Source organism: Grus americana, chromosome 2 (genome assembly GCF_028858705.1).
Source record: "Grus americana isolate bGruAme1 chromosome 2, bGruAme1.mat, whole genome shotgun sequence".
Taxonomy (NCBI): domain Eukaryota; kingdom Metazoa; phylum Chordata; class Aves; order Gruiformes; family Gruidae; genus Grus; species Grus americana.
In genome coordinates, this window is record NC_072853.1 from 70,776,970 (window position 1) to 70,804,858 (window position 27,889).

The following is a 27,889-nucleotide window of genomic DNA, read 5'->3' on the forward strand; positions in this document are numbered from 1 at the left end:
AACAGAAGCTGTGTGCTTCCTGGGGTACCTGCCCCTCTATTGGCTTCAAGTGCTGAGGCTGTTGACAGGCTACCGTGGGGAATTGCTGGATGTCATCACGCAGACCGTTGGCCAAGTCCATGGCTCTCAGAAATAAAAGCGTGCGGAGCCCAGGCACTTAACTGTTTTGCAGGTGACACTACTCATCCCACGTAGTGGAAGGGCCAGGAGGCTCTGGTCTGGCAAGTGCTGTGCACACAGAGTGTTTACCCATGAATTTCCTTCCAGCAGCCAGAGGCATGGTGTGTTTTTGATCCTCTGGTGGATCCGGTGTGACAGGTTCAATGCCGCTGTTCTAGTACCATGACTGCTCCAGGACAGTCTTTCTTACTACAGTATTCAGTTACTGTGGTCACTATGAGAAATTAAGGGGAAAAAAAGGGGAACATTTGTTTTCACAGTATTTTCTACTATAATAAATCCTGGAATCTGCTAAGGTAAGATATTTGTGCAAAATTTATTACTCATATTTATTTAACATACATTCTTTTAACTGCTGATGCTTTATTTTTGTTCTTTGCAATGCTCGAGAATATGAAATAATCACAAAATAACTGCTATTTAAATGTGTACGGGAATTTAAGTAGAGTGTAGCAGACAAGAGGAATCCTTATTCTTTAAGAGCTTCCATTCTACATCTCTCAGAGGGGGTCAGTGAATGAAACTGTAGGTACTTGTGTTCCATTTTTATGTTGCCGATCCTTTCAGTCTGGTTTGATTTTCCTTCCCTTCTAAAAAAAAAAAAAAAAAAAAAGAGGGCACTTGCAGTAACTAGCAGGCTTTCCAAGTTTAAAGTCTGGCTGGAGAGAGACATGAAGTTGGTAATGCATTAAAAGGGTTAAAGCAATGGGGCTGGTACTTGGTCTGTATGTAGGATTCAGGACAGGATGCAGGAGGGACAAGATTAATATACTTGTTATAAAATTGGTTGAAAATAGTTATAGAGTGCTAGTGATTGGCTGTAAACATATCTACTGCAAAAAGCAGGTTGATTGGATGATCCCATACTACAGCTAACCACGTCTAATAAAGACTTATTTTCACTTACTGACAGATACAATGAGTATTTATTCTTCTGGATGAGAAAAATTGCTATTAGCCCCTTGACATGAAAAGACTTCTGATGGTACAAAGCTTGGACCCTTGCTTCTGCGCATTCGTTTGATCAGATGGAAGAGTGCTACCAGAGGTACAAACACACAAGGAAGGACAGCTAACAGCACACAGATGGCCAGTACCCAAGGTGGATAAACTTTCTCCTCTTTCATAGGGAAGCCTTCCTATGGAGATAAAAAAGCAAGCAAAAGAAATAATTGGTAGGTACACTTACATGTTACTATGACTTCCATTTGCATTTTCTTATGCTGTTATAATAAGTATAGCAAAAGTTTTACTCTTGCTCTACAATAGCATTCAGTGGCCATGTCCTCTGTATACCCTTCTTGTGGGTCTAACGATGGCTGTAACTGTTTTACAGTTTCAGAGATTTACAGCTAGAAGTGTGACACATTCCTAGGGATACAGAGGTTGCCCAAAGAGTTGTCAAGCTTTCACCCTTTCTTGGTTAAGCTCTGATTATTCTCAAAGTACTCAAAGCTTATCTGGCTTCAGTAATCGCCAAGCATGCTCTTTGCCAAATAGAGAGACCGAGGGAATGATGATGATGCAATTTCTGTGAGACTGTGACTGTGAGTTTTATTTTGGGATGGTGGAGACTCAGTGGAGTTTGGAGGAGACACTGGTGCTGTGTAATCCTCGTGCAGTTTAAGACTAGAATTGATCTTCAAACGCCTATGTGGTGTGCATTTGAGAGGGATCCAAGAAACTGCAACTGAAATGAGACAGTGACATCCAGATCAAATGTTCTCAGCATCAGCATGTCTTTGGTGATGAATGAACCAACACTGTTCGCAGACCACTGCCTCCTCCCTGTCTGCCTGTCAAAAGTACACATTCATATATTCATCAGGGCCCCAGTGATATTGGTAGTTCTCACTGAGAGATGTTTTCATCCCTGGCATCTGTTACGCAGCTCTAAAGCTCTGCTCATGTTCCATCTCTGAACCCCCTGTAGGTACGGAGTCTCTGTGAGACATTTCACTGCAACAGTTCTCTGTGTTACATACATCCATAAGAAATACAGAGTGCAGAGTATGCGGGACTCCTCAAGAAGATGCTCTGTTAGCAGAAATGCATTTTACTATGGGTAACCTCTATGCGTACTGGACCCTTCTTGTGCTGAGCACTGCATCGCTTCAGGCTGCATTACGTAGGTAAGCTGTAGATGGCAATGATTTTTAAAGTATCTGGTAAGGGAAAAAAATACACAACTCTTGCTTTTATTAGAAGTTTTGAAAATATTTGGGAACATACATATTTAGGGTTCCAGGCTGCATAGCTTGTCGGCTTCTGTATCTGAAGAGTAACAAAGGCCACGAAGACAATTAGTAGGAGCAGAGGGCTAATAAACCTCCATGTGATCTGCCAGTAGAGATTGGGTTTTCGTCCAGTCATCCATTTCACGTCTTTGCTGAACCTTTTAAGAGGAGGCATGTTTATGGTGATGTCGGATCTAAGTGGTAACAGTTTCACTTGTTCATATTTTTCTAGAATTTTTAAACACGTGGTGCAGCTCCCTAAATCTTTTCTATTCCATACCCTTCTTTAATAACTTACTATAAACTTAAGTAAATAATAACATCAATAAAGTAAGTCTTTATTGATCCCTACCAGGGATGCATGATCAGTTTACAGTCAGTTTACATTACCTGAGCACCTAGTCTAAGGCTTCTAAGCACAAATAAACAATGAAAACATTACAGAAGTTCTATAAAACTATTGAAACTTTTAAAAAAAGACAAAATTACCAAGGGAACAAACATAGCTTGTTAGGAAGAAGTCTGAATTACTCAGCACCAAATAAATCAAATCAGGTCAGGGACAAAATTATTACAACCTGAGCTAGCTTCCTCTGCAGTCAGTAGCGGCAGTTGTTTGGACATGGAGCTGGTCATTTACATGTACCTCTTGCAGTTTTGTACATTGAATGGGCAGTAGATACATGGGTCTGGGTTTGATAGTTACATGATAACCTGTATCTGCCAAATTGGAACGAGTTTTGTAATCTGGAATAGGAACTGTGATTTTTTTTGTGTGTGTGTGTTCAAACATCAGCTTTATCTTTAATTCTGTTAATCTAACTGAAGTTATTAGAAATTCTCTTGAGAACTAGGAAGAAGTAATTTGACTATGTTTGTATCCCATAGTAACGAACAGAGCACAATAGAGAAAATAAAGGTACTGTGGAATCCAGAGTCTGTTGTAGCATGTGAAACCAGATTTTATTGCTAATTCTGCATCATGGAAGATTGAGGCTAGCTGTTACGGGCAGCAAGAAGGGTGTGTGAAATTGTTTATGGTGATATAGCCTGGGAGTTATCACCATTTAACATGGGAGGTGCTCCAAGGATCTTATCAGTGGATCTAAAAAATGCAATGCAGGGACTTTAGCTGTAATTTAGGAAGATTTTTTTTTTTCTTTTCAGTTTCTTGTTTTTAAAATTATAGCCTATGGTAAGACTTAAGTTCAGATGATACTGAAACACCTTAATATGCAACAGCACTGGCCAAACATGAGTTCATTACCTGTACAGTATACAAAGTGATCCACAAAAAATCACGACCTTCATCATCCCAGTGCCAGAGTAACAAATGGAAAGGTGAAGTCCCAACATGTAACTGAGTAAATTATAGGGGGGGGGAGATTAAGCTTTATTGAGAATTGGGGAAGTTTCTGGACTAGAAGGGTCCCAAGTAGAAAAGGCAGGTTTATTCTAAATCAAAATGAGATAAGGATTCTGGCATTTACAATTACAAAGGATGTAGGAGAGCTTTTAAACTAAAGATTGAATTGAATTAGTGTCCATGACTGTGGAGATTCTCAGCTTGCAGGTTGAGCCTTTTAACATGGGGGAGTTACTGCATGTTGCTTACTATGAAGTTGGAGGGGAAAAATAATGATAAACATAAAATACAAGATTATACAAAACAAAAGGGCAGTAACTGGAGTATATTTGAAAGGCAGTGTAACTCCTCTTGGCCAAAGAACTACAATGCCTGTTGACTTTCTAGCTTTAACCTTAGGATCCCCCCTTCCATAAGTGCTATGCAGAGATTATCCTTCCTGTTTTACAAATATAGGGGACTTGAAGCAAATAACAACTACATTCACAGATCTGGTAAATGCCACAGAAATAAGTTAATATTGTATACCCGTATGTAACATACATGGATCAAGAGGAGAATGCGTTTGTCTCTTATGAGAAAAAAAATCCGTCTGTTTTCCAACATACCTTTTAATTTTATAGACGTACGCAACCCCAATCACTTCAAAGAAAGCGATGACTAGAAGAGGCAATGAGCCTGCATAGCTGTCAAAAATGTCAATCCAGTAACTCCCCGAACCCAGCGTAAAACACAGAGCGATGAGGAAGCAAATTAGACATATTATACCTGAGGGGAAAAAAGGTATCTTTGTTACTGGAGTACTGAACTGAACCTGGTAAGTATAATTTTGTTCTAAATTATTTTTGCTCTTGCTCTAGTGATTTTTATTCTCTCTCCCTCTGCGGAGCTACAACAAGCTGTTTTTCCTTAGGGCAGCTATAACATCACTTCCCAAACTGTGTGCTGGCCAAGAGGCACCACTCTGTTGCAGGAGGTATGTGCTCATGTGACTCGGAGCATACTTCAGTTGTTAGTACTTCCAGCAGGTAGTGTGGGCTGTGCTATCCCATTGCCCTGTGTTAATTTTTGACCTATGTAGTGAGTTTCAAGTGCCTTCATTTCCGTGTGGTCATAGGCTCAAAGCACAGGCAGCTGGCACCTGAGAAGTGTAAGGACTCCCTGGATTTCTGTCCCCCTTTCCCTCAAAGGGCCCAGAGCCACAAATGTGTATGTCCCTTACGTCCCGGCATGTATAGTTTAGGTTTCACCACGTTTCTGTACAGTCAGTTCCCCTTTAGACAAGATATGGATTTGGGGTAACTGAGAGAAAAAGTGGGAAGGAGGGAAAGTGTTGTTGGATGCAAACATGGGCGGCAAATCAATTTGTATGTCCTTGCGCTGTGCTACTAATTGTTTCGGACTCTGAGATGGCCTTCGGTTCAATGCTGGGTAAAATTGGCTCCAGACTTTTTTTTTTAAATAAAAAAAGCTCACAATTGGAAAATCAATTTCATAATAATATGGTTGCCTTATCAAGTTGTAAATAAATTTGTTTCTACATAAAAAGTTGTAAAATGAGAAGGGTATAATTTAGATGCCACAGGAAGACTCTAAAAAGGCATGACAGCAATATTCCCCATAAGAATTTGAAAGGGAACATTGCAGAAGTGTTAATCCATTGCTTCAAACCGCCAGAAATTTTTCTAGACCAATTTCACAGTAGAATCTCTGAGAGTCTCACTGAGTCTGGTTCTTGAGGAGCAGGTTGGGTTCAGTAACTGTCTCTGGTTGAAAAGATTCCAGTTTCGGTGCAAGAACAGGATCACACACACTCATTCCTCATTTTCCAAGTGGTAATTTTCTACTCTGGTGTGTTCACAGTAAATTTGAAGTAATCTTGTAGCAGCATAGACCTGAATGCAATAGGGGTGAATGACCTATCTTATAATTGTGACAATGCGGTAAGTTCATGCGCAAGTAGGTGGCCATGGCAGACCAGCTGATGTCACTGGTTGCCTTAACGTGACTTGGTTAGGTGCCAAAGGCTTAAGTGAAGACAAGGCTCTTCCTGGTGTTTACAACAGCTCGGAGTGAACTTGACTTCAGGAATAGCAATTTAACAAGCTTTCTCAGACTGAAACCAGCTCTTGCAAGCTAAGGAAAAAAAACTGGCAAGGGCAATATAATACTGACAGCTTCTGCCATAACTGCTACCTCATCTATGCCCTTATCTTCTGCAAACACAATCCACTGCCTTTACTAACACTATGAGATAGCTAAGTTTAATATTACAAATTCTTAATCCCTCTATGATATTTATTAAGCAGTTGGTAGTTTGTGCATCTACAAAGAAGCCATCTTCTTTGAACGAAGCAAAGCAAATACCTTACCAGATAATAGCTCTTTGGGTATTGATTTAGATATAACTGGAAGCTCTAGAAGAGGAGTGAAGACTCCCTCGATGTTCCCAAACATAGAAGAAAGGCCCAAGCAGAACAACATTATGAAGAACAGGATGGCCCAGGCCTGGGAGCCGGGCATTAGAATGATGGCTTGAGTGAAAATGATGAAAGCCAAGCCAGTTCCCGATACACTCTGCAGAATTCACAAACAGATAAAAATACACATTATAATGGCATAAATGTAGTTTCTTATGCATATAGAATTATAACATGCTTCTGTCGTTCCCTGGAGTCAAGGGTGCTGGTCAGCCTGTGGGGCTCTGTGGCTGCCAGCAGTTGAGACCATGGGTGGCAGGGAGTGTTTGTGGGGATTTAAATTTTAAATGGTCTATCAAACATATGTGGACAATCATAGAGCAGAATTTTAGCTTGCACAGAGAGATGAGGCCAGAGTAATGAGATCTGAGAGTTGTAATTGAAATAGCAATTGGTGAAATATTGGTGAGATCCAGTGCAGAGAGGAAGAAAAATAAAAAGGAGAGGACAAGGGAATAGAAAGATGGGGAAAAGAAGATAAAAGAGAAGACAGTGATAAGATACTTTCCTGATGGTCATATATGTGATTGAAGGCAAAAAGTGAACATTTCAATAGATTTTTTTTTCAGTATATTTTCCTAAATGTGGATTTATGAAACCCCCTTTCAGCATCCTTTTTCTGTAATCTTTCAGCTAGATGTGTTTCCTCTGTTGTGCTTATTCCCGTAAACCAAAGTAGGACTGAATCTAGAGTCTGTAGTAGGCTTCAGGTAGGAGGACCTTTGAAGATCAGTTTTGTGACAATAATGCATAGTTTTGCATGCTGTACCAGACAGCTTTGAGTTCAGACTGTCCTACAGCATTGTTGTTATTTCAAATTTTGAAAAATTGTTTTGTTTCATTACAAGTAGAGTGAAGTACAAGTACTTACAAGAAAAAGGACGATATCAGTCCTTCTACCTATTTTGTTTAAGGGTTACTTTGTTGAAAGCAATTACAGTACCTGATCAAGAAATTCTTGAAGGTCACAACTTTTCAGTTTGAGTCCAGCAATTTTTTCTGGATATGATGAATTTAGGAAACTAATCCAGGCTGTATAATTCTGTCGTCTGATGCTTTCTTCTGGAAGATCAAATTCATTGATGATACTGATAATGTTCCTGCCAGAGAAGCCAACATATAGTTAGTTTAAATGTTTGCAGATGATGTGGCTGGAAATGCTATGCCATGTATTCAGATGTTAATAGAAAGTTGTGTTTATGTTCTGTGCTGTTATTTACAGTATAAAGGAAAATATTAAATGGGGAAAATATTCAGACTATTTAATATCATCTTCTTCAGGTACAAACTCTGAGTACTTTATGCACATGCAGTCTTGAAAACATTTCTATTTTTATTTTATCAGCTCTCCAGAACATTTCCACCATTTGTGTTTAATAACTTAGTGAATCTGGTGGAATAGGAAAAGGTATTGGTGTTTTAACTACTTCTAATGCTAGTCTGACACTGAGATGTGATCCTTGATGCACAATGGATTGTTTTATAATTTGTCTTGCTTCTTACAAATGCTACCCCTGAACGTTTTTGCCCCAGTGCCATAATACTTTCTATTTTTATATTAGACTTCTCCATACAGATGCTTTTCCTTTTTACTGAAAATATATTCTCTCAATGCATGTTTTTCAAGTAACATGTTATTTATTTAGGCATTGAAACCACAGTATAACACTGGAAACACAAGTTTCTCACCTGTCCAGGCAGTCCCAGTATCCTGTGGTTGCTTTAAACCCCAAAACAGAAAAGACTGGGATGGAAGCATAAAGGGATGTCACACTGTTCACAATTGCTACTGTCACAGCATCCTTTTCACAGTCATTTCTAGAAATAGCATTCAAACAAGTGAAGAGACTAAAAAAAGGCAGTATTTTTATCTGTGATTCTCTCAGATATTTCTGCAAACATCTTATTTTTTTAGATTTCCCCCCCCATACTGTTAGAAAATCTATTTGGCCTTTTAGAAAGATAGCAGCTGTTAAGATCCTTTAGAAAAAATAAGATCCTTTATAAATATCCTAAGGAAAGAGTTTTGCAAATTTTAGAAAATTGCACAAAATTCAGCAAGAATTTAGCCAATTTATAAAGGTTGTAGTTCTACTTACTTTGGTGGATTGTAGCTTGAGAATGCAATAAGCCCTCCAAAAGCCAAAGAGAGAGAGAAGAAAATCTGGGTAGCTGCATCAAGCCATACACGGGGATTTTTCAAAGTGTTCAGCTGAAACAATTGGAATAAATGCATGTATTAGGCTTAAATTAAAATTTCTTTTCCTCTCCCAGTTCTCACAGCTCATCTCTTGTTTCACTTCTGAGATTGTGAGTTGTGTTGCCATCTAAATACACTGAAAATGGAAATTAGTACAAAACATGTCAGTAAAGTAGGTGTTTCTGAAGACATAAGTTGGTCTACGTCTGTAGTAAGTGTAGAATCTATTTCATTGTACACCTCTTCTGTCTGATGATAAAAATGTGTTTCTAAATGGTAGGCAATATGGACAGTACATTACACTTTTCCTCAATTTATTTCTTTTTGTTAATCCACATACTGTGTAACTTACAGTTTAAGAATATTATCTTCCTAAAACTGTATAAACAAATATTAAACCTTCATTATTTTAAGACACAAAGTGATTCCATAGCTTTCCAAATTTGCTTAAAAGAATTAAAAAAAAAAAAGACTAAAGGCCCAAGAGAATATTCATTAAAAAGAGCATCTTAGATTCAAAGAACAGTGAAAGCAGCAATAAAAGATAAAAAGGCAACATAGGAAAAATAAGGAAAAAGGAGAAAATGACAGAGTGAAATTTGAATTTTGATGTAAGGGCAATGTGATAGAGCAAGCTAAATTAAAAAGTCAATGATTGTTGGATTACAGAGAATAATATGCTACACTAAGAAGGAATCTTACCATTAAAATCGGTCTAAAAGAAAAAGATAAAACATAAGTAACACGTAAAATGTAAATGTGCTCAATGAATACTAGTTTCCTGCAGAAACTAAGTAGTGGTGTGTTATATTCATATCCGATCAGGTGAATTACTTTCTGATCCTTTATCAAGTAGGGGGGAATAGAAACCAGTATTAGCTAAGAATGAGTGTTTTAAAAACCAGCTGGCCCAAATGTACTGAGGTGGTAGAGTATTTCACTTTGTTTTACATCAGTCTGAGTCAAATCTGCATCCTAGTCATACAGGGCGAATTGTGTTTTCTGGGTCGTGTCTGTGTGCCTGTGCTATAGATCCTAGTCCGTGACTAAGAACGTTTGTAGGAATGATCCTGCCGGGGGCATTCGTAGGAATGAGAGGTAAGTGTGACAAAAGAACCTTCAGAGCATTTTGGGTTTCTCTGAAGCTGGCCTGAACTTGAAGAGCAAGAATAATGGGTTCACCTCGGTGTGGATGGATGCGGTGAATGCAGATGCTTTCTCCACAGGTATGCCAGTGCTTTGACCACAGCAGAACTGGTATAACATTTTGTATGACAGCATAGCAAGCAGATATGTGTTACCATTACTGGCTGAAATGCTTCAGCTTAGGCAAACCTTTCTAGAGGTTTATTTTGAAAGATGATAACCAAACCCTCCAATCATAGAATCATAGAATGGTTTGGAGGTTGGAAGGGACCTCAAAGACCATCTAGTCCCAACCCCCCCGCCATGGGCAGGGACACCCTCCACTAGACCACGTTGCCCAAAGCCCCATCTGGCCTGGCCTTGAACACTTCCAGGGAGGGGGCATCCTGTTCCTGTGTCTCACCACCCTCACAGTGAAGAATTTTTCCTAATATCTAATCTAAACCTTCCCTCCTTCAGTTTAAAGCCATTACCCCTTGTCCTGTCACTCCCTGCCCTTGTAAACAGTCCCTCTCCAGCTTTCCTGTAGGCCCCTTCAGGTACTGGAAGGCTCCTATAAGGTCTCCCTGGAGCCTTCTCTTCTCCAGGCTCAACAATCCCAACTCTCTCAGCCTGTCCTCATAGGAGAGGTGCTCCAGCCCTCTCATCATCTTCATGGCCCTGAGCCAGAGTGTTCACTGGTAGGACCTTGTGCAGGTGCAGAACTAGATTGCTATTGCAGTGCAGAAACCCAGCATTTGCATTGCTACATGGCCTTCATGGGCTGGTTAAGTGCTGCCAAGTCAATTGTCAGTGCTGATAGATGCGGCTGTTACAAGTCTGGCTTTCTGACTGGGGACTCTGGCAAATGACTCTGGAGATGGTTTAGTTTGGTGCTCGATGCAATGCATTTGTTGACTCTAGAAGATAATAATCAACCCCCAAACCTGAAGAAATAGTGGACAGGCAAACATGCCATGGCAATGTCATTATCTGGTCTTAAGCAAATAATTACGAATCTAAATATTATTTCATATTTTCAGTAATATGGCATACAGATTTCATACGTGTGTCTTGAGAAGAAAAAATGTGCTGAAGCTAGAAACATGCAGATGAAGATACACAACCAGAATGTGAATGAATGAGCATGGGAGTAATGAGGCAAGGAAGTATAATTGCTCCCCCTGGGCGGTGAGATGTTTAGATACTTGAACACATGAGACACCGAAAGAAACTTTCTTAAAACAGAATTTAAACAATCCTGAGATCCCTGTGATGTTTAATTTTGGTGTAAAACCAGCTATTGCTTTTCTCATAAGCAAGTGGCCAACAAGTAATACTGCACTTGAAGACAGCAGTTCATTAAGGTAATGCTTTCGTTCCCCTTAATACCAGAAACAATATGGACAGACCAGGTACCTTGAAAGGATTTTTAAGTGTCCATTCACAGCAATATATCAGGTGTAAAACTAAACTGCAAAATAGAGGAAAACTCTGTGACAGAGGATCTGGTGCCCATGCCGCCTTTTTCTTGGCTATTCTCGCTGCTCGTTAAATAGCTGCAGAGCTCTGGGTGCAGGCATCAGTTTCCCAGCCAAGTTCCTGGAATTATTCAATGCCAGAGAACCCCCCAATATTTACAGTCTCTGAAGCTCTTTCAGATGTGAAAGAGAATGGAGGAGGAGGTGTTTGCGCTCCTGAGCCAACACAGATGTCCACAGAAGCTGAACTGCATGGAGACTGTTGTTGATGCTTGATGGGATCCCTTGTCTGCTGCCTCTGATTATCTTTTTTTTATCAAGAACCTTTCCAAAGGTTCCAAGAACCTTTCTCTGTTCCAACTCTTGTGTTGCATCATCTTTGTACAACTTCTGCTTTCCCCTCAAGTGCCTGTTAGCATAACTTCAGTATCTTTTTTGTTTTCTCGGCAGCTTCACTGTCCAGGTAGCCAAGGATGTAGAGAGGGTGAGTAAATCATCAGACTTCTCCCTGTCTGAAAGTCAATGAAAAGAAGCATTCATTATTTTTGCTAGAATTTAAAGTGTGTGTCAGGTGGCAAAAAAATGACTTTGTATTTCTGCATGAAAATAAAAACACAGCCTGCCATATTTAAAATCCATATGTGTGCAGTTGTTATTTGTGATATTTATTAATGAGAACTAAAATACAAACTTGGAGGGTGGATAAACTTAAACAATGATGGTTTGGGAAAAAAAATTAAATTCATTCGGGAGATTGTGACTTTTAGCATTAGGTATTACTTTTTCACAGATTTTCAAAAACAACAGTGAGGTGTAACAGTTACCAGAGGGCGGATGTGGCAGCCATTACAGAGAAACTACAATTTCTGCTGCACTGTGAAGTTGGAAAGAAGTTGGAAAAGATTGCCTCCAATGAGTGGGGAATGTCAAGAAGGTTGATTATTTTTAATTTTTTTTCAAATTTTTTTTTATTTTTTAAAGCAAGCTAAAACAGGCATTAGGTGAGCTAACTCTTACTTTATTTTGCTAAAACTTTACAAGCTTCCTGCAAAAAGACAGGAAAAGAAGAAGAAAACAGCACACACTTAAGAAATATGCTTTACAGTTTTGTAAGCTAATGGGGTCTGGGTGGGCCAGGTAAATCTTTGCCAAAAAAACCCAACAACCCCCTGTACAACTCACTTTGGGACATCCCCTGTGGAGAAGTGTAACCAGAAAAACTCGTGTATTTACTGATGGCAGCAGTGGGAATAGTTCCTCATTAAACAGGCTAACAGAAAAGGCGATATTGGTATGGCAGTTGTGGGCTAAGGGGAAGAAGAGAGAAAGGAATGTTGCAGTTGTGTGCTTACTGTCTTTCTGAAGTCCTTGAAGTGCCCAAATCCTCCGTAGCAGTTGGTGTGTTAGTTTAACAAAGCCATCTCTCTGTCTTACGCTGTAACTTTCTATGCAATAGCAACGCCCATAGCAGATACCACTTACCAGGCTGTTGCATCAACTTCTCCATGTTTGTAGAACATAGTTTCATCACCAAAACCATCTTCAGATGACTCTTCAAGGGCGTCCCCGGGATCTGCTTCGTCAAACCAGCTGATCATTAACTGCAGGTTGATTGCAGCCAGATTTTCATTCTGGCTTCTGGCACCAGTCTGCAAAGCCATCCGGCTCTTCTTTTATGATGATCTGCTCCCCCTCAGCACTGCAATACCTCCAGGCTTTGTGAATACACAAAAATCTATTTTTTTGCATTAAGTTCACTGTGCAATAATCACAAATCCCAAAGTTTTCCAGAGAAACCCGACAGCCGAGCTGAGGCCAAATGACAACAGGCCAACAAGCCCTGTTCTGCTTCTGTTTTCTAATCTTTCATTTAAGACATCACACCAAGCATTTATTGTCCTGTCTGTGCCCTACAAAAATGCAAGTGCATGTCCTGATCTCCTGTAAAGACCAGGGTTGTCCTTTTTGAGCTCAGGCAGTAGAGAGGGGAGAAAAACTTCAGCTATCGAGAAATAGGAGTAGGAGAAAACTACTTTCAACCTTACCAAAAAAAAAAAAAAAGACCTTGCAGTGTAATTCCTCAGTAGTTTTCCTTGTGAATTCTTGAAAGATTAAAATTGTGTAAATTCTGTAGCGTTGGCAGAGAAATCCCATCTTCATCATGTGTAAAAGAGGGATGATTCTGTTCCTGAAGTTCATAAGCTTCACTTACACATTCAAGACCAAGGCACCCGTAACATACTTAACTCAATTTTCCAATATTTTCTGATATGCTTATTACTGAACTGTTAAATACTTTGCTGCTTCTTTTCTTGCTAAAGTATATTAAAATACTGAATCACTTCATCTCAGAAAAAAGAGCTCAGCTGAGCTCTTGGATAGGGACCTAGATCAGGAGTTGCTGGAAAATGAATATACAGTATGAGATCTGAGGGGGAGAAAAAAGGAAAATAATATTTCTGACTATAGCAGCAATACTTACATTAGGGGTGAAGAGGTAAGCCAGACCGTCAGAGGCTCCTGGTAGAGTGAGTCCGTGAATAAGGAATATAGTTAGGACCAGGTAAGGAAATAGTGCTGTTACATAAATTGCCTAAAGTAAGAAGACAGACAGTTACTGAAAATAACATCGATATTTAAGTCATTGCAACGTACAATACTAATTATATTGGATGAGACAGCTACAGATGAACGTTGCCATCTTTAAAAGAAGCAGAATGTGCTATTGCAGAGCATACGTGTAACAAAATTGCCCTTAAAACTGCCTGAGGGGAAACTGGGAGGGCAGAAGCATTTGCAATGGAGAAGTTTCATCTGGAGCCAGCTGTGCTGCTGTTACCGCTTCGGACAAGGAGCACACTGAAATGGTGCTGGGGCGGTAAATGGGGTAAGGCTTTCCTTGGTGGCGAAACGCGGCATCTGCAGAGCAAGATGCAAAGCGTGGGATAACGCACTTCTCCGTCCTTTCTGTACCTTTCCTGTGGTTTCAATTCCTCGGATAGTGCAGAGATAGACAATTGCCCAGCAGGTTGCTAAGCACAAAATGAGCCACCACTGTAACGTGCCAGTCTCAGTGACGTCGGGTGTTATGTTCAAAGTTTTCCTGTACCAAAAATAATTTACTGCGGTACTTTCGTAACATTCTTCATTGAGCCCTGGAAAGAAATGTGGCAAGGGTAAGAATAAATTTTAAAATTGGTAATATTTTTCCTGCTGACTGTATGGTTAGGAAGCAATATTTTATACTAAAGGAGAGAGGCAGGATGGCCTCTTGTGGGCTGCCAAATCAAATACAGAGATGGACTGAACTGGCCTTTCTGCACTGTCTGTAACGTGCAGCAAGACAAACTCTGCCACGGCAGGCTCAGACTTACGAGACCTTCACCAGAACATCACCAGCATTTCCACAGGCGATAACTTTCTAAATAGAAAAGGTGTCACGCTCAGTGGAAGGTAAAATCTCCACTGCAATTACAGTTTAGACTATGAAATTTTTAGGACACGTGTAAGCCCAGGATCCCCTGGCTTTGTCATGGCCCTGTAGTGGGGCAAGACCCAGGCATCAGCCTCTTTGGTTCACGTTCCCAGGACTTCTGTGAGCAGGAACCTCGGGCACCTGTGCCCAGGGGAGCAGGCGCTCCCCAGCCAGGCTCTGCACCTGGAGAAGAGGGAACCGGGAACAGGAGGTACGGCACCACCCGTGCTCACCCCTCAGCCTACGTGCAACCTAAATGCCTGAAGAGGAGGTTGACAGAGGATCTTCAGGAAACCCACCGTCTTTAGCTGGAAACCTGAGTTCCCTGGGTGCTGCAGCTCCCACCTTTGCTCCTAGCCAGAATCAGGTGTATCCTGAGAGCACGAGGCAGCCCTGCGCATTTCCAGGAGCTGGGGTTACACCGCGCGGAGCCAACGGAGCCAGGACTGGTGGCAATCCCTGTAACCAGGAGGTCCAGGACGCACCAAGGCTGGGGGAGCTCTTTCTCCTGTCCCTGCCTGGTGAGACCTGACTGCATGTCCTCCTCTGCCTGGGGGAGCACGCTCATTTTCTTGCAGCGTCTCCTGCTGAAGCTGCTGTTTTGTACACAATCCCACTGAAGTTTAGTGTAACTTTTTTTCCCTCTCCTTCCCCACATTCAAGTCCCGTTAGCTTTGGTTATCGGCTCCTGCTCGCATTACCTAATGCGCTGAGCAGAGGAGCTCACGCCGGGCAGTTTGCCGCTCTCCCGCCATGAACGGCAATAGCCCAGGTGGGAGAAAGGATGGGGCTCATTGCACTTGCGTGGAGGGGTAAGCGGTCATCCTGTCACGACTATACAAAGGGAAAGAGCAAGTCTGCGGGCGGGAGAATGATAAGATGCTGCATTTCAGCAACATCCTGATGCTGCGTTTACTGGTAGTAAGTTTGAGGTGGCTGAATGAGATAAGTGGCTACAGGAAACCTCGCTTATTGTCCTGTTTAACTTCCAGAGTTGGGCATGATGATATTTTTTGGGAAGATAATCCTGTGGGTACAAGAAACTACTCCTCCCTCCATTTTGATTTTTTCCCTGTTGTATGAAGTACCAGCCTGTTCAATCAAACTCTCAAACTGGCCCATTTCTCCCTTTTCTTGGGACCTTTCACTCGCTTCTGAAACAGCCACCGTTCACAACAAAACTCTGAAAACAAGCCAATCAACAATGCAGCAATTAAGCCACTAAGCAGAGCTGAGAGATCCTCTGAGCTCCTTGCCCCGTGGCGGCAGCGGGGAAGCCGTCCGATGTGTAAAAGTAGTCTCAGCAATCTACAGGCAGAAACTAAAGTTCTGCAGTAGGGTTGTGTTTCCTGCTCTGGCAATTCAGCTGATCTTTCTCAGCAGCACATCGTGGCAAATGATCTGAAAGGTTTCTACAAGAGCTTGTTTTAAGTCATAACCAATGCATCACCACCTAATGAAAACTCAAAAGTCTCATTTAAAGCAATGACTGAAAGATGTAGTCATAAATTTGGTTCTTAATTATGCTAGCAATCTCATGTGTCTTGATATGTAGTTTATAAGAAGACACGTGAGTCGTGATAAAGGACTATTTCTCCATAGTCAAAAAGCAGAGGATCCTTTTTCAGACTGGCAGTTGGATCATAGCACAAGCATAAAAAAATAAATAAAACTTTCCTTTTCCCCTTGCTAGCCCCTCGACTCTGACATTTGTGATCCTCCTGTAGCTAGCAGTGATGCTCGCAGTGGTAGTTACCTGTTCTGTTTTCATTTAGAGGACAAACACTCCAAGGAAGGGGTTCTTGGAAGGAGTTTATGAAATACCACATCACCCAGGTTAAAACGGTGTTGTAGTATAAGCTCACCAGAACCGACACCATCCACGAACCAGCCCCTGCAGAAAGCACAAGATCTCAGCTTAGAAAAGTCACAGCACTTGCTCTTAGAAGCTGATGTTTCCTAATTTTTCAAGATTTTCTTCCCCCCCTCCCCAAGAATTTCATATGAAAGATGGGCATTTGTGTCCTCGGTAGCCCAACACTGGTGCACAGTCCTCAGCTCACCAGCCCTGCTCCAAGGCAGCTGACGCTTCTACTTACGTAGCAGATGGGAGTTGAAATCTTTGTTCTGGTATATAACACATTGTTTTCTATAACACGGGGCGCCTTTAATAGCAGAGACCAAATGGGACTGAAGTTTCACAGCATGCTATAGCTGCATGAGGACACTCTTTTGTCCCAAATCACGCACATATGCCCTAAACTGGTATCTGCTTTGCTCCTACAATAAGGAAGAATAGCAACACCACAGTTTCTGCCTGCTTGCATTTTTGCAAAGGAAGGATGGACGTGCCTAATTGTAGAAGATGGGTTTAGCTGGAGGCACCACCCTGCTGCTTGGTATTTCTTCCTGGTTGCCCTCTGGCCCTTAGATAACTCCTCTGACCCACCCCTTCTCCTCCCACAACGCCCACAGGCATGGCTGTTGCTCCCAATCCCATTTTCAGGCACCTGCTTAAAGCAGGGCGTGATCCAGCAGCGCTGGCTGGAGCATCCGAGGGTTTCTCCTTTTCCCTGCAGGCAGGAGGGTGCAATCTCAAACCCAGTAGAGCCGATGGTTCAGCCCTCTAACGATGGCCGCTCCCTTTCACTTTTTGCAGCCTAACAATGTGCACAGGACACGAGATATGTTTTTTCAGTGTATATGAAATTAAATAAATGAATAAAAATACTGGTACAGGGCTGCACACTGGTCTGATGCACACTGGTGTGTGGATTGTCCCTCGTGCCCAGCCATGTTAATAAACTCCCTTCGGTAGCCCCACTGTGCCCCTCTCTCCCAAAGGAAAACTTTCCTAGGTGCTTTAGTATCTTTAGGAGGTACAAGGCTCCCAGTCCTGATTTTGTATCTTCCTGTCCCCACTCCAGTCCGACTGTCCCTGGAAGGAGAAGACTGGCTCCTGGAGGGGCTCTGAGGGAGGAGCGAGAAGCACTGTGGGCAGGCAGCTCTTGTGTAAGCTCCAAGATATGGTAGGAACAGGGCGGTGTTGTCTAGCAGAGCTCATGATCATGATGCTTCCCACAGCAAAGGTTATGAGATTTGCATTTAAGGCTCCTTTGTGCCCAGGGAGCGATGTCCTAACGAGCACCAGGCACAGGTCTGTAGGAAGTGAGTGCTGGGTCGGAGTTCAGCTGCAGTTCCTTGAGCTGGGACCCTGCGAGACGTACCGACTCCTCCGAGGTAAGGTGAGATGCTGTTCCAGGCACCGATGCTGCCTTTCCTCAGGCACTGTCCTAGGGCCAGTTCGAGATGCAACAGTGGGATTCCTTCGAAGAGAAGAGCGATGATGTATGGGATCAGGAATGCCCCTGAAAACACAGTTAAGTGCAATTGAGCCACATGATTATCTGCATCTGGCTGAAATTACTGTTTTGTAATGTGTCCTTGTGGGATGTGTTGAGAGAGGGAGCGTTGCTAGGGATACCTGCCCAGTAACATCTGTTGCTGGTAATTTTGTTGGTGAAGATAGAGGAGGAAGGACTGGGACGCTTAGTGCTGCAGGATGCTTCCCCTCAGGCACTGCTCCAGCCCATTAAAAATAGCCTCACTATTTCCTTCATTTCCCTTTCTTTCAAGCATCTTCTTTTCTTCCCCTGCTCATAAAGCACACGGGTTTGCCTCTCCCCTCTACCATCTGTTTCCCCTTCAGTGCATGCCCTCATTTCCTTCCCCAAAGCTCTCAGGCCTGTGCTCCTCCATCCTCCCTGGTAAAGCAGGATTTCGTGCTGGAGATGCCAAGAGATGAGGTTACTTTACTGCGTGAAGTTCTGCTCAAAGCACAGAGCCTCTGGCTAATGAAAAACTGAAAGCAAGACTGAAGTTGTTCTGCGAGATGTGGGAGCAATGAAACTTGATTTCCTCCCAATTTGTATCATCTACGTCTTCTCTCTTTTTCTCATAGCGGCTCCCTGGGGCCAGAGGCAGCACGTGCTGTTGGGTGCCTGCAGGCAGGTATCATCAACCCTGCCCGCAGCCTGGCTGGTTCCTGCAAAATGGTGTGCAGCACCTCATCTCCACGCCTTCCCTAGAAGGGACATGGGTTTGGGTCTCCCATCTTTGCACAGATACGGATTTTCATGAGACCAGAAGTTTCATCAGTATGTTTAAGGCACCTGCCCAAATGTCCAGTTAAATCAAAATGCTCTAATAGATTGAAGTTTATTTCCATAACCAACAACCACTGTGACCATGAAGGCTCTTTTCTTTGGGGAAACAAAGACAGAAGTCCTGCCTCAGCCCCCTCCCAATCCTACCAACTCATACCAACCCTGTGCTCCTTATCACTTTCTCAATAAACCTGTGCCTTGTTATACCATTTTGACTTTGCCTCCAAATCTCCTATCTGAGTCTGCCCAGCTCTGCTCTTCCAGCTCTGGAAACCTTCTCCCGTCCCTTCAGGCTGGCAGGGAGAGCAGCTTCACCATCACCGTCTGGGAGAGCAGAGCGGAGCAGCTTGGGTCTCTGCTCCATCTTCAGCCCCGAGAGGGAGGAATATGCAAGGATTTATGGTGTCTTCCTGGAATGGCTCCTGTGTTTTGCAATCACTGACTATTTAGAAAGGTTGGGCAGATAAATCAAATTGCTTGGGCTAGCTATTGCAATAACTTTGCTACCTATTGCCAGCTGCTGCAATAACTACATAAAATACCCAGAATAGATGTGTTGTTTAATGGTTTAGCCCTTTATCAAGAAATACATAGGAACAAAAATCGTCAAAGCTCTTCTCAATGAAGGACTGCTCTTAATTTGCCAAATGTGGAAATAAATGTCTCTATGATTTGATTTCTTAAGATGTTTTCAACTGCTAAGAAGCAGATTTGGAAAAGGAGTCTCACAGTTAATTCCCAGTACGTTAAATCCTCAATTTGGATCCTCAGTACCTCTGCTCAGTAGAATCCTTGCTTGGAGGAAGCTCCAATGTGGCCGTTATAAACACCCCTGAGAGAGATATTTACAGAGGGAGTTAAGGACCACAACAGTTTGTTCATTTTTCAGTGGTTTACTACCTGATGAAATCTTACCTGGAGCTGCCTACCGAAGCTCCCATGTAAATACTAATGAATTCGCAGGTCCCTTCCGTGAGAACTCAGTAACCTCTCGCCATGCTCAGTCCTGCGCTCTCCTTCAAACCTGCTGCAACATCCCCCTCCACAGCACGCCTGAGGGCACCCACCCAGCCCTCCTGACAGCCCCATGCCTTGGGCTGTCTCCTGGGAAGAGCAAAATACTCAGACGAGTGACCGGAGCACCGCAGTGCGGAGCACTCTGCTCCTTTGCCCCGCGGCCCGGCCGCACGCCAGCCCTGGGCGGCAGCTGTTTCGCTGCGATCCGTGCAATGCCGAGCCCTTGCTCGCAGAGTGCTCCATAAGCGATTGACCTAGTTCCCATATCATATCTCCCTGGAAATAACTCTGTAATAATTAGTGCAAACTATCCTCTGTTATCTCTGTCCCCTTTTCTGTTTGCTAGTTGAACCATTGACAGCAGAGTGTGTTTAGATATTCTGCTGATAAAAAGCCTGTTTACTTTGTGCTGGTTTGTACGTATCTCCAGTCATATTTACAGCATGGCAAAACCTAATGCCACACGTGGAAAAAAATACTATTTTTTCTTGGGAACAATACAAAAAGTATGCTATCTGCAAGTATGAAGGTATGGCAGAAGATTGGGCTAAGAAGAAATAGTTAAGGGAGCTAATCCTTCTTGAACCTAATTCACATAAATGGCTTACAGTGTAGAAATACTTTTTCAGTTACTTATTCCTTTGCTTTACAGTATATTTAGGCAAAGGAAATAGTCAGGAAAAGCATAGACAGTCTACTCAAGCACTTGAAGCTTACTCTTTTTTACAATAAAGTCCCCCACCCACAGAAAGAAAAAGAATAGCAGAAAGGTATCAGATTCCTAATGGTGAGTAGGAAACCTCTAGCACTATATAGCCAAGGGATCTGTTGAATAGATAGGGGAGGATATGCCAGAAGGCAGAATTGAAATACTTCTTAAAAAAAAAAAAAATTGCCATGAGAAATCTAACCGTGGAAAAGGCAAGAAGAAAATCCAAGAAGCAGAAAGAAGCAGCGAGCAGGTACCTAACACAGAGCATGTATCACAAAACAGCATTCGAACACGGGCACAGCAAAACCCTGTCAGCACCCATGTGATGTGTAGCACAGGTACAGCAGAAACTCAGTAGGTTTGGCTTCCATGAGGCAAAGGGAAAAGGAAACCTTAGCAGAAACAATCATAAAGTGCCGCTAAGCAAATTATTCCATATCTGGATACTCTAGGTATAATTATATCTAGATATTCAAGATCTATATGCTCTACAGTGAAAGGAAAATAAATGACATACATTAGAAAAAAGCCCAGGGAGAAACCTCTAAAAACAAAAGTTTATATCTTCAGTATTTTTAATCTCAAAAAATGAATAAGGAAAATGATAGTGATCAGAATATTTGTAAGTATTTGTACTCCGCTGTTGTGAGACCCCACCTGGAGTACTGCATCCAGCTCTGGGGCCCCAGTACAAGACAGACATGGAGCTGTTGGAGTGAGTCCAGAGGAGGGCCACGAAGCTGATCAGAGGGCTGGAGCACCTCTCCTATGAGGACAGGCTGAGAGAGTTGGGGTTGTTCAGCCTGGAGAAGAGAAGGCTCTGGGGAGACCTAATTGCAGCTTTCCAGTACCTGAAGGGGCCTACAGGAAAGCTGGAGAGGGACTGTTTATCAGGGAGTGTAGTGACAGGACAAGGGGTAATGGGTTTAAGCTGAAGGAGGGTCGATTTAGATTAGATGTTAGAAAGAAATTCTTCCCTGTTAGAGTGGTGAGGTACTGGAACAGGTTGCCCAGAGAAGCTGTGGCTGCCCCCTCCCTGGAAGTGTTCAAGGCCAGGTTGGATGGGGCTTTGGGCAACGTGGTCTAGTGGAGGGTGTTCCTGCCCGTGGCAGGGGGGTTGGAACTAGATGGTCTTTAAGGTCCCTTCCAACCCAAACCATTCTGTGATTCTAAGTACCTTACAAGCCTGGAAAATTGCCTAGAAAAATCAAAAGTATCACCAGGGCACAATTTAGTTGCATCCCTGAGGCATGACCTGGGAAAATTTTAGTCTACACCATTACTTCTGTCAGAAAGACACTCAAGATGCATAAAGCATCCATCCTGCAAGTAGATATATGCACTACTAAAAGAAGGGCATGGAAAAAAAGAAAACAGTCCAAAATCTGTCAGGGTTAAATGTTATTTTGGAAGGAGATCCTGCACAAGGATACTACAAAGCTGAGGAACAATCCCTGTGCACATGAGAAGACACAAAAAGCCTACAAGAGCTTTTTCAAATCAGGCTATCCACAACTACAAATACTGTGTATATTGGTACGTTGGTTCCATTGACAATAGAGTCCCAAGTGACAAGGACCGCCAGCATGTAGCATGATTGGTATGATAGCTAACTCAGAAGAACCATTAGAGCAGAGACAGCTCTATAGTCGTGGCAGTAGAAAAGAAAATACCTGGTGCACTCTAGATACACTGAGGGGTTTTAAAGCCTGACCCCTCAATTGCAATGTACAGGCAGATGAGGTCAGAAAAGCAACTGTTCAACCACAGTCAGCCCTCTGACTGCAAAACGACACTCGAAGGACACGATCTTTGTTGTATCACCTACACATGACAATCTGGAAGAAAAGTGCACAAACTACTAGGCAGCCTGTTGAGAGCTGCTGATACACCGGAGGGCGGAATGACCAGGAGGCTAACGAAGGAGCGCAGTCTCAAGCTGAATCACAGCAACCGGCAAAGCAGAGTGAAACAGCCAAATTGGTTTTGTCACATCTTAGAACGACAGAGCAATAGACCTCACTAGTGGAAATGTAAAGTAGTTTGAAGTATCAGCCAGGTGACCTACTAATCAAGATCTACCAAGACCAGGAGAACTTATTGAGCCTCAGTGAGAGGCAAAGAAGAAAACCCAACAGCTTTACTTGATGTCGGGGTACCAATGAAGACTTCCCAAATGATGGAGAAAAATTTAGTGGAACTGATCCACGTGCTCGATATTGCATCTTACCAGCACCTGCAGATCAGCTAGCAGAAGTAAAGCAAGTAACTTGATGATCTAAAGACACAACCGCATTTCAAAGGCCAGAACACGAACAATAAATTTCCTTCAGATCGGAGATTTAGGAATGGAAAAAAATAATTATAATGAAGACTGAAATTACCTGGAAAGTGGCAAAATAGTAATTCCAAAGGAAATGCATCTGTAGAGTTGAAAAATTCAGAAAGCACATCTCACTACAATACAATGCAACAAGGATTCAGCGATCCACTTCACCGGCTCTGTTCGTACATAAGAGAAATGGTGATAGGGGAATTTTTCCAAAAGGCTGAGAACTTAATGGCAAGATATCTGTGATAATTTATATTTTACAGACAAGAAATTGCAATAGGTGGTAGCTACTTGTTCAGATACAGGGATAAAGCTATTAGCTATTGAAAGGGGATTATCAGACCTGTCCCCCTTTCTCCGTGGGAGTTCAGCTAAGCAACGTAGTAGCCAGCACAGCAACGAATCTCATCAAGACATCAGGTAGGGAAAAAAGCGTCAAGTTAATCATATTCACCCCTCTCTCTGGAAAACAATAATTCATGTTCTTTGTTATGTCTTCTGCACATGCCTTAATCCAGATGAAAAGTATGAGCTACTATAAATGTCATATTTGTGCAATATATTTATGATGGCACTGATTTTGACTTAGAGGCCACATTGCACATCTTACAGGCTCTGAAACTTTGCAGAGTTGTTTCCCATGTAAATGACTACATCTCCTTGAGCAACAATGAAGGAGATAAAGCCATTTCCATAAAACCAAGGGGGCAATAGCCATTTCAAATGAAGATGGATAACACCCGTAGAGCAACTTATAAAATAACCTTGGTGGACTTCCCTATGCAATACTCATGACTGAAGGATGCAAGTGAGCAGCACTCACGTGCAAGCATGCACCAACCTGAGCTGTAAAGGGCAACCAAACACAATAAGTTATGAAAGGATTAACCCCAAATGCCACACCTTTTCACCAAGGACTTGAGCAGGACATGGTAACAATCCAGAACTTTGTTACTTGTTGTAATATAATTCATTTTTTTGTCAGAGAGCAAACTGTTCTGCTCTTCCCAACATACTTTTTTTTTTTTTACAGTATCTTTCAGGCATACCTGTTGTTCCTCTCAGACTTTATTTTCTTTCTGAGGACAGAGTGAGCCAGGCAACTGTGTTTCATAGCAAGATGTAGTTCAAATTCTTGCAAAAGGTCAGCTAGGCCACAGGTTATGAAAATCTGTAAATCATTGCCCCAGAAGTAAACAGTTCTCCCTTTTTAGCAGGACTTTAGTGTTTATGTGTATTTATTTTCCTAGAAAGAACCTGTCTTAAAGATATTTTCCTGTCATTCTGTAGGCTCAGGCACTGTGCACAATTTTAATACCCATAGGTTAGGCAAGCACATATATTCGAGCTATAATCAAAAGTACAACACTGCAACAAGTTCCAGCTAGAACTGGGGGTTTTTTTTGAAGTATACTCGGATGACTGTATGTGTACATATATAGCTATATGACTTGAGTGTTGGTTTTAAGTGACAAACTATATACTAGGCCATTTAGAGACTTCTTTTCAATCCCAGTTGCCTGGGAACCTTTGTGTTTGTCTCCACTTACTGTGGCAAACAACCTTCATATCCATTAGTCATGAAAAGTAAATAACTAACTTAACTCAGGCAATAAATCCAAATAATCAGTAACGACAGCAGGTGATAAATGTCAGCAAAACTGATATTACATTAGATCTGAGTTACTGAGTAACACTAATGTGCTATGAATAAGGTCCAGAGGTCTGATGAGAACAGCTGACATGAGAAATATACAAGCACTTATTTTTATCTCTTGTTTTTTAAAAGATCTAGAAATGAGGAAAAGTGCATTGCCTAACTCTTAAACACTTGGATATCGCCTGAACCACATGTGAAACTGTGGTCTGTACCCCAGAAGCCATTAGTCCTTAGAGCAAGCCTATGCTGTTTCCATACCAGGTTTTGCAGCACTTGTGACCATGGCTGCAGGCATGGAGCCACCACACCTCTCAGGGCTCCTCGTCAACCACGATGCTGCTGGTCTATCTTGTGTTCACATCTTCAGATGCACGCAAGCAGGATTTATGCTTCAGTACCCCTGAAAACCTATTGGGCTTTGCATCCGAGTTGTTTGCTTTCAAAAATGCAACCCCAAATCACATTGCTGCCTTACATTAGCAGAAGAAAAACACAACTGCATTATACACTGGTGTAAACCCAACAGCTCTGTCTTCTTGGTGGTCTTCATGACGCACTCAAACTCTTCCAACTTCAGCTTTCTGGGATAAATTATTCACAAATCCCACAGCACTTTGTTACAGAGTCCATCCTGCTGCTGAGCTCTTTGAGACCATTGTTAAAATCCAGTGACCAAACATCAGCCATATATATCCATACATCGACCTTTATTCACCACTGTCTTATGCCGCTGTTTGTAGGGATGCAAAGTAGCTATATGCTGTTACTGAGTCTGCTAGCTATTTTAAATTGATTTTTCACTGGCAAAATTGCTACTCACGGAGCAAAGGAACGATTCAACCTTTGTCCCTGCAGTATTTTTCTATTTTTATCTTTAATCCTGCTGTAAATCCTGTCTTTTCCTAGCATCTCCTGAGGGACATATCAGTGCTCAGAAGCTGGATACGCAAGCAAACAGACTCTCTGAGCACTGTGCGGTCCATAAGACAAGTCACCATGAGTCTCCATGCACTCGGACTCACGCTTCTCCTGAGGTGGTAGAGATCCGTAGGACATGAATGCAGGGGACCCTGGGTTGGAGGGATGGAGGGGAGAGATCAGTCCTCAGTAGGAGGCGAGTGGTGCTGATCTTCTGAAGTGAGGCTGGGATCTGAAGAGGTTGAAAAACAGCTGGCCACAGCTAGTTCCCTGCCTCCAATATGGAGCAGCAACCCTTGGTGCTTCATGGAAAGGGGTGAGAGCCTTTTTATGCTCCATAGAACAATATTTCATCTTAATCCATAATAGAGATTTGCACAAACCCCTGAAGCACAAAGTTCATGCAGCCTCACGCAGCTGGCCCCAGAAGCAGCTCTGTGTAATGAGATGTGCAGAGGATCTGTGTCTTGCTATGGTCCCGTCTGTGAGTTTCAAACCTTCCACTGAGCGCTTTGTGTTAATTGTTCATTACATTCCAAAAATATCACATTATGTTAGTTTTATTATGTTCTTTGCTAATACTGAATGCTTGTTCCCTTGCTCCAAGATAGCAAGGCCACCTGAGATGCCCTAGGGTATTTGTCTGACCTACAACTTCTGCTCCAGAAGAACATCTTCCTTGCAGGCTCCATGCCATTTCTGCTATGGGGTTGTCTCTCTAAAGGTGTTTATCATGTCTTATTAATGCATGCATCATTAACTGAAGTGACAGGCTTTTTCCAGCCATCCCCATGGGCAAATGGAGAGAAACAGCATGCTCGCACCTATGGCTTTCTAACCACCCAGTTATGGTGCTCCTCTGAGAGAGTTTCACATCTGGTAAATAAGTAATGGAAAGTGTTAAGTCTCCTAGGAGTAATCTAACCAGCTGCTTCTTCTCTTTTCTTTTTTGAATTTGTGTAATTGTAGCTTCCAGCTGTTAACATGTTCAATGTTAAAGAGCTCCTTGCCACCAAAATAATTTCTGTTTGCTTGTTTATAGACTATGATAAATGCACTCTTTCATTTTCAGTTTCATGAACTACGTAGATTGGCTTCTTAAGTCATTCCTTGTCCCATAAGTTTCCCAGACCTTGAATACTTGTTGGGGCTTTTCTGCATTTTCTCTAATTTTTCAAGTTGACTTTGAAGGGTTGACTTTCAGAAGAAGTCAGAAGTTCAGAAGTTGTCTTAGTATCAGTGGCAATATCTCCACCTACTTACTAGTGCTCTGCTCATATATGCCGAGATTGTTTTTGTTGATAAAACCTGCTATATCTTACCAGAGTCCCTAAGTGGCTACTTCTTTCTAAAACATCTCCTGCCATTAAAGGCAGCATCCATTCTTGGTTCCTTGGTTGATTCAAATATATGTAGCTCACCAAGTAACACAGACACCTTGGTAGAACGACCTTGGATTTAATAATTTTTTCTATCATTTGCCAGTTTTTCCACATTTGACTTTTAAGTTAATGGGAAGATAATGAATAATAGTGGGCTGAAACAATTTGCTTCATCACTCTGCTTTAGACAACTGACCATGGCAGATCTCAAAAGCTACTCTAAATTGTGAGTTATCAACTCCTCTTTTCCGATCCATTTATATTTACTAAATTGTCTGCTTCTAAAGCGATTCTTTGTGGGAACGGTGCCCAGGGACAGGCTTGGGCAGCTGTCTGCACCATCTGGCAGGCTCCTGTTGGGGGGTGAGCATTTTAAACAGCTTCACAGCCATCAAAAAGTGCAATTCGGTTTTGTGCAGGGGCAGTTCCAGACGATGAGGTAACTCCTAAGAGCACCGGGGCAGGGAGGGGAACGATTTGGTCACCTTCCCAAACGAAAGCACAGCGACCATTTGTCTGGGGGGGGGGGCTGGTTTACTCAGATCTCCCAGGACTTCTCACTTTTCCTTGAGATATCAAGCTGCAGGTTCAATTTCCTCCTCCTATCGGGACTGTAACAGCAATGTAAGAACTTTAACATCAGTTTTGCTGAGAGTTAGTATCAGTCTGGTCTTATTTCCCAAGAAAATACATAATTTTAAAATTAAATATACTTCTATAGAAACAACTAATCTAACTGGTGCAAAACATGTATGAGAATTAGATAGTTAAAAAAAAAAAGTGATGCAAATATATAACTTCCAAGCCCATCATAATTTAGTATAATTATATTAGAATTGTAGTTTAATATTTCGGCAAAGTCCCATTTCAGTCTTACCGCCTCCATGTATCTGACACAAGTATGGAAATCGCCACACGTTCCCCAGGCCGACGGCAAATCCGATACAGCTTAAAATATACTGGAATTTATTGTCCCACTTGGGTCTGCCATCTTCTTTAGGGATTTCAGGTGGCACTGATAAATCTGTTGACATTTCTATGAAATATCCTTAGCTCCCTATAAATGTGAAGATGCTTCAAAACCTGTCTCTCCTACAGGTTTTATGTGAGGTGACTGAAGGATCCTGGAAAGAGAGGTGGAGCTTCCTTTTTATGTAA

The 27,889-nt window shown here is 42.2% G+C and overlaps 1 protein-coding gene across 3 annotated transcripts; it reads right to left on the reverse strand.

Annotated features, from left to right (window-relative positions):
- Positions 1-482: 482 nt before the first annotated feature.
- Positions 483-27,889, reverse strand: LOC129203570 (sodium-dependent neutral amino acid transporter B(0)AT3-like). Of its 3 annotated transcripts, none has more exons than XM_054818253.1 (13): positions 27,609-27,888; positions 17,772-17,912; positions 16,301-16,438; positions 14,043-14,224; positions 13,552-13,662; positions 8,363-8,475; positions 7,953-8,081; positions 7,207-7,363; positions 6,156-6,360; positions 4,392-4,551; positions 2,413-2,575; positions 1,088-1,319; positions 483-767 (listed from the first exon to the last, which is right to left on the reverse strand). In XM_054818253.1, the coding sequence occupies exons 1-12, from the start codon at positions 27,763-27,765 to the stop codon at positions 1,107-1,109; spliced, it is 1,869 nt and encodes a 622-aa protein (XP_054674228.1). In that variant the 5' UTR covers positions 27,766-27,888; the 3' UTR covers positions 483-767; positions 1,088-1,106. The 3 variants fall into 3 exon arrangements, with proteins under 3 accessions (XP_054674228.1, XP_054674227.1, XP_054674229.1); XM_054818252.1 differs by having other exon boundaries at positions 483-770; positions 27,609-27,886; XM_054818254.1 differs by lacking the exon at positions 7,953-8,081 and having other exon boundaries at positions 483-770; positions 27,609-27,889.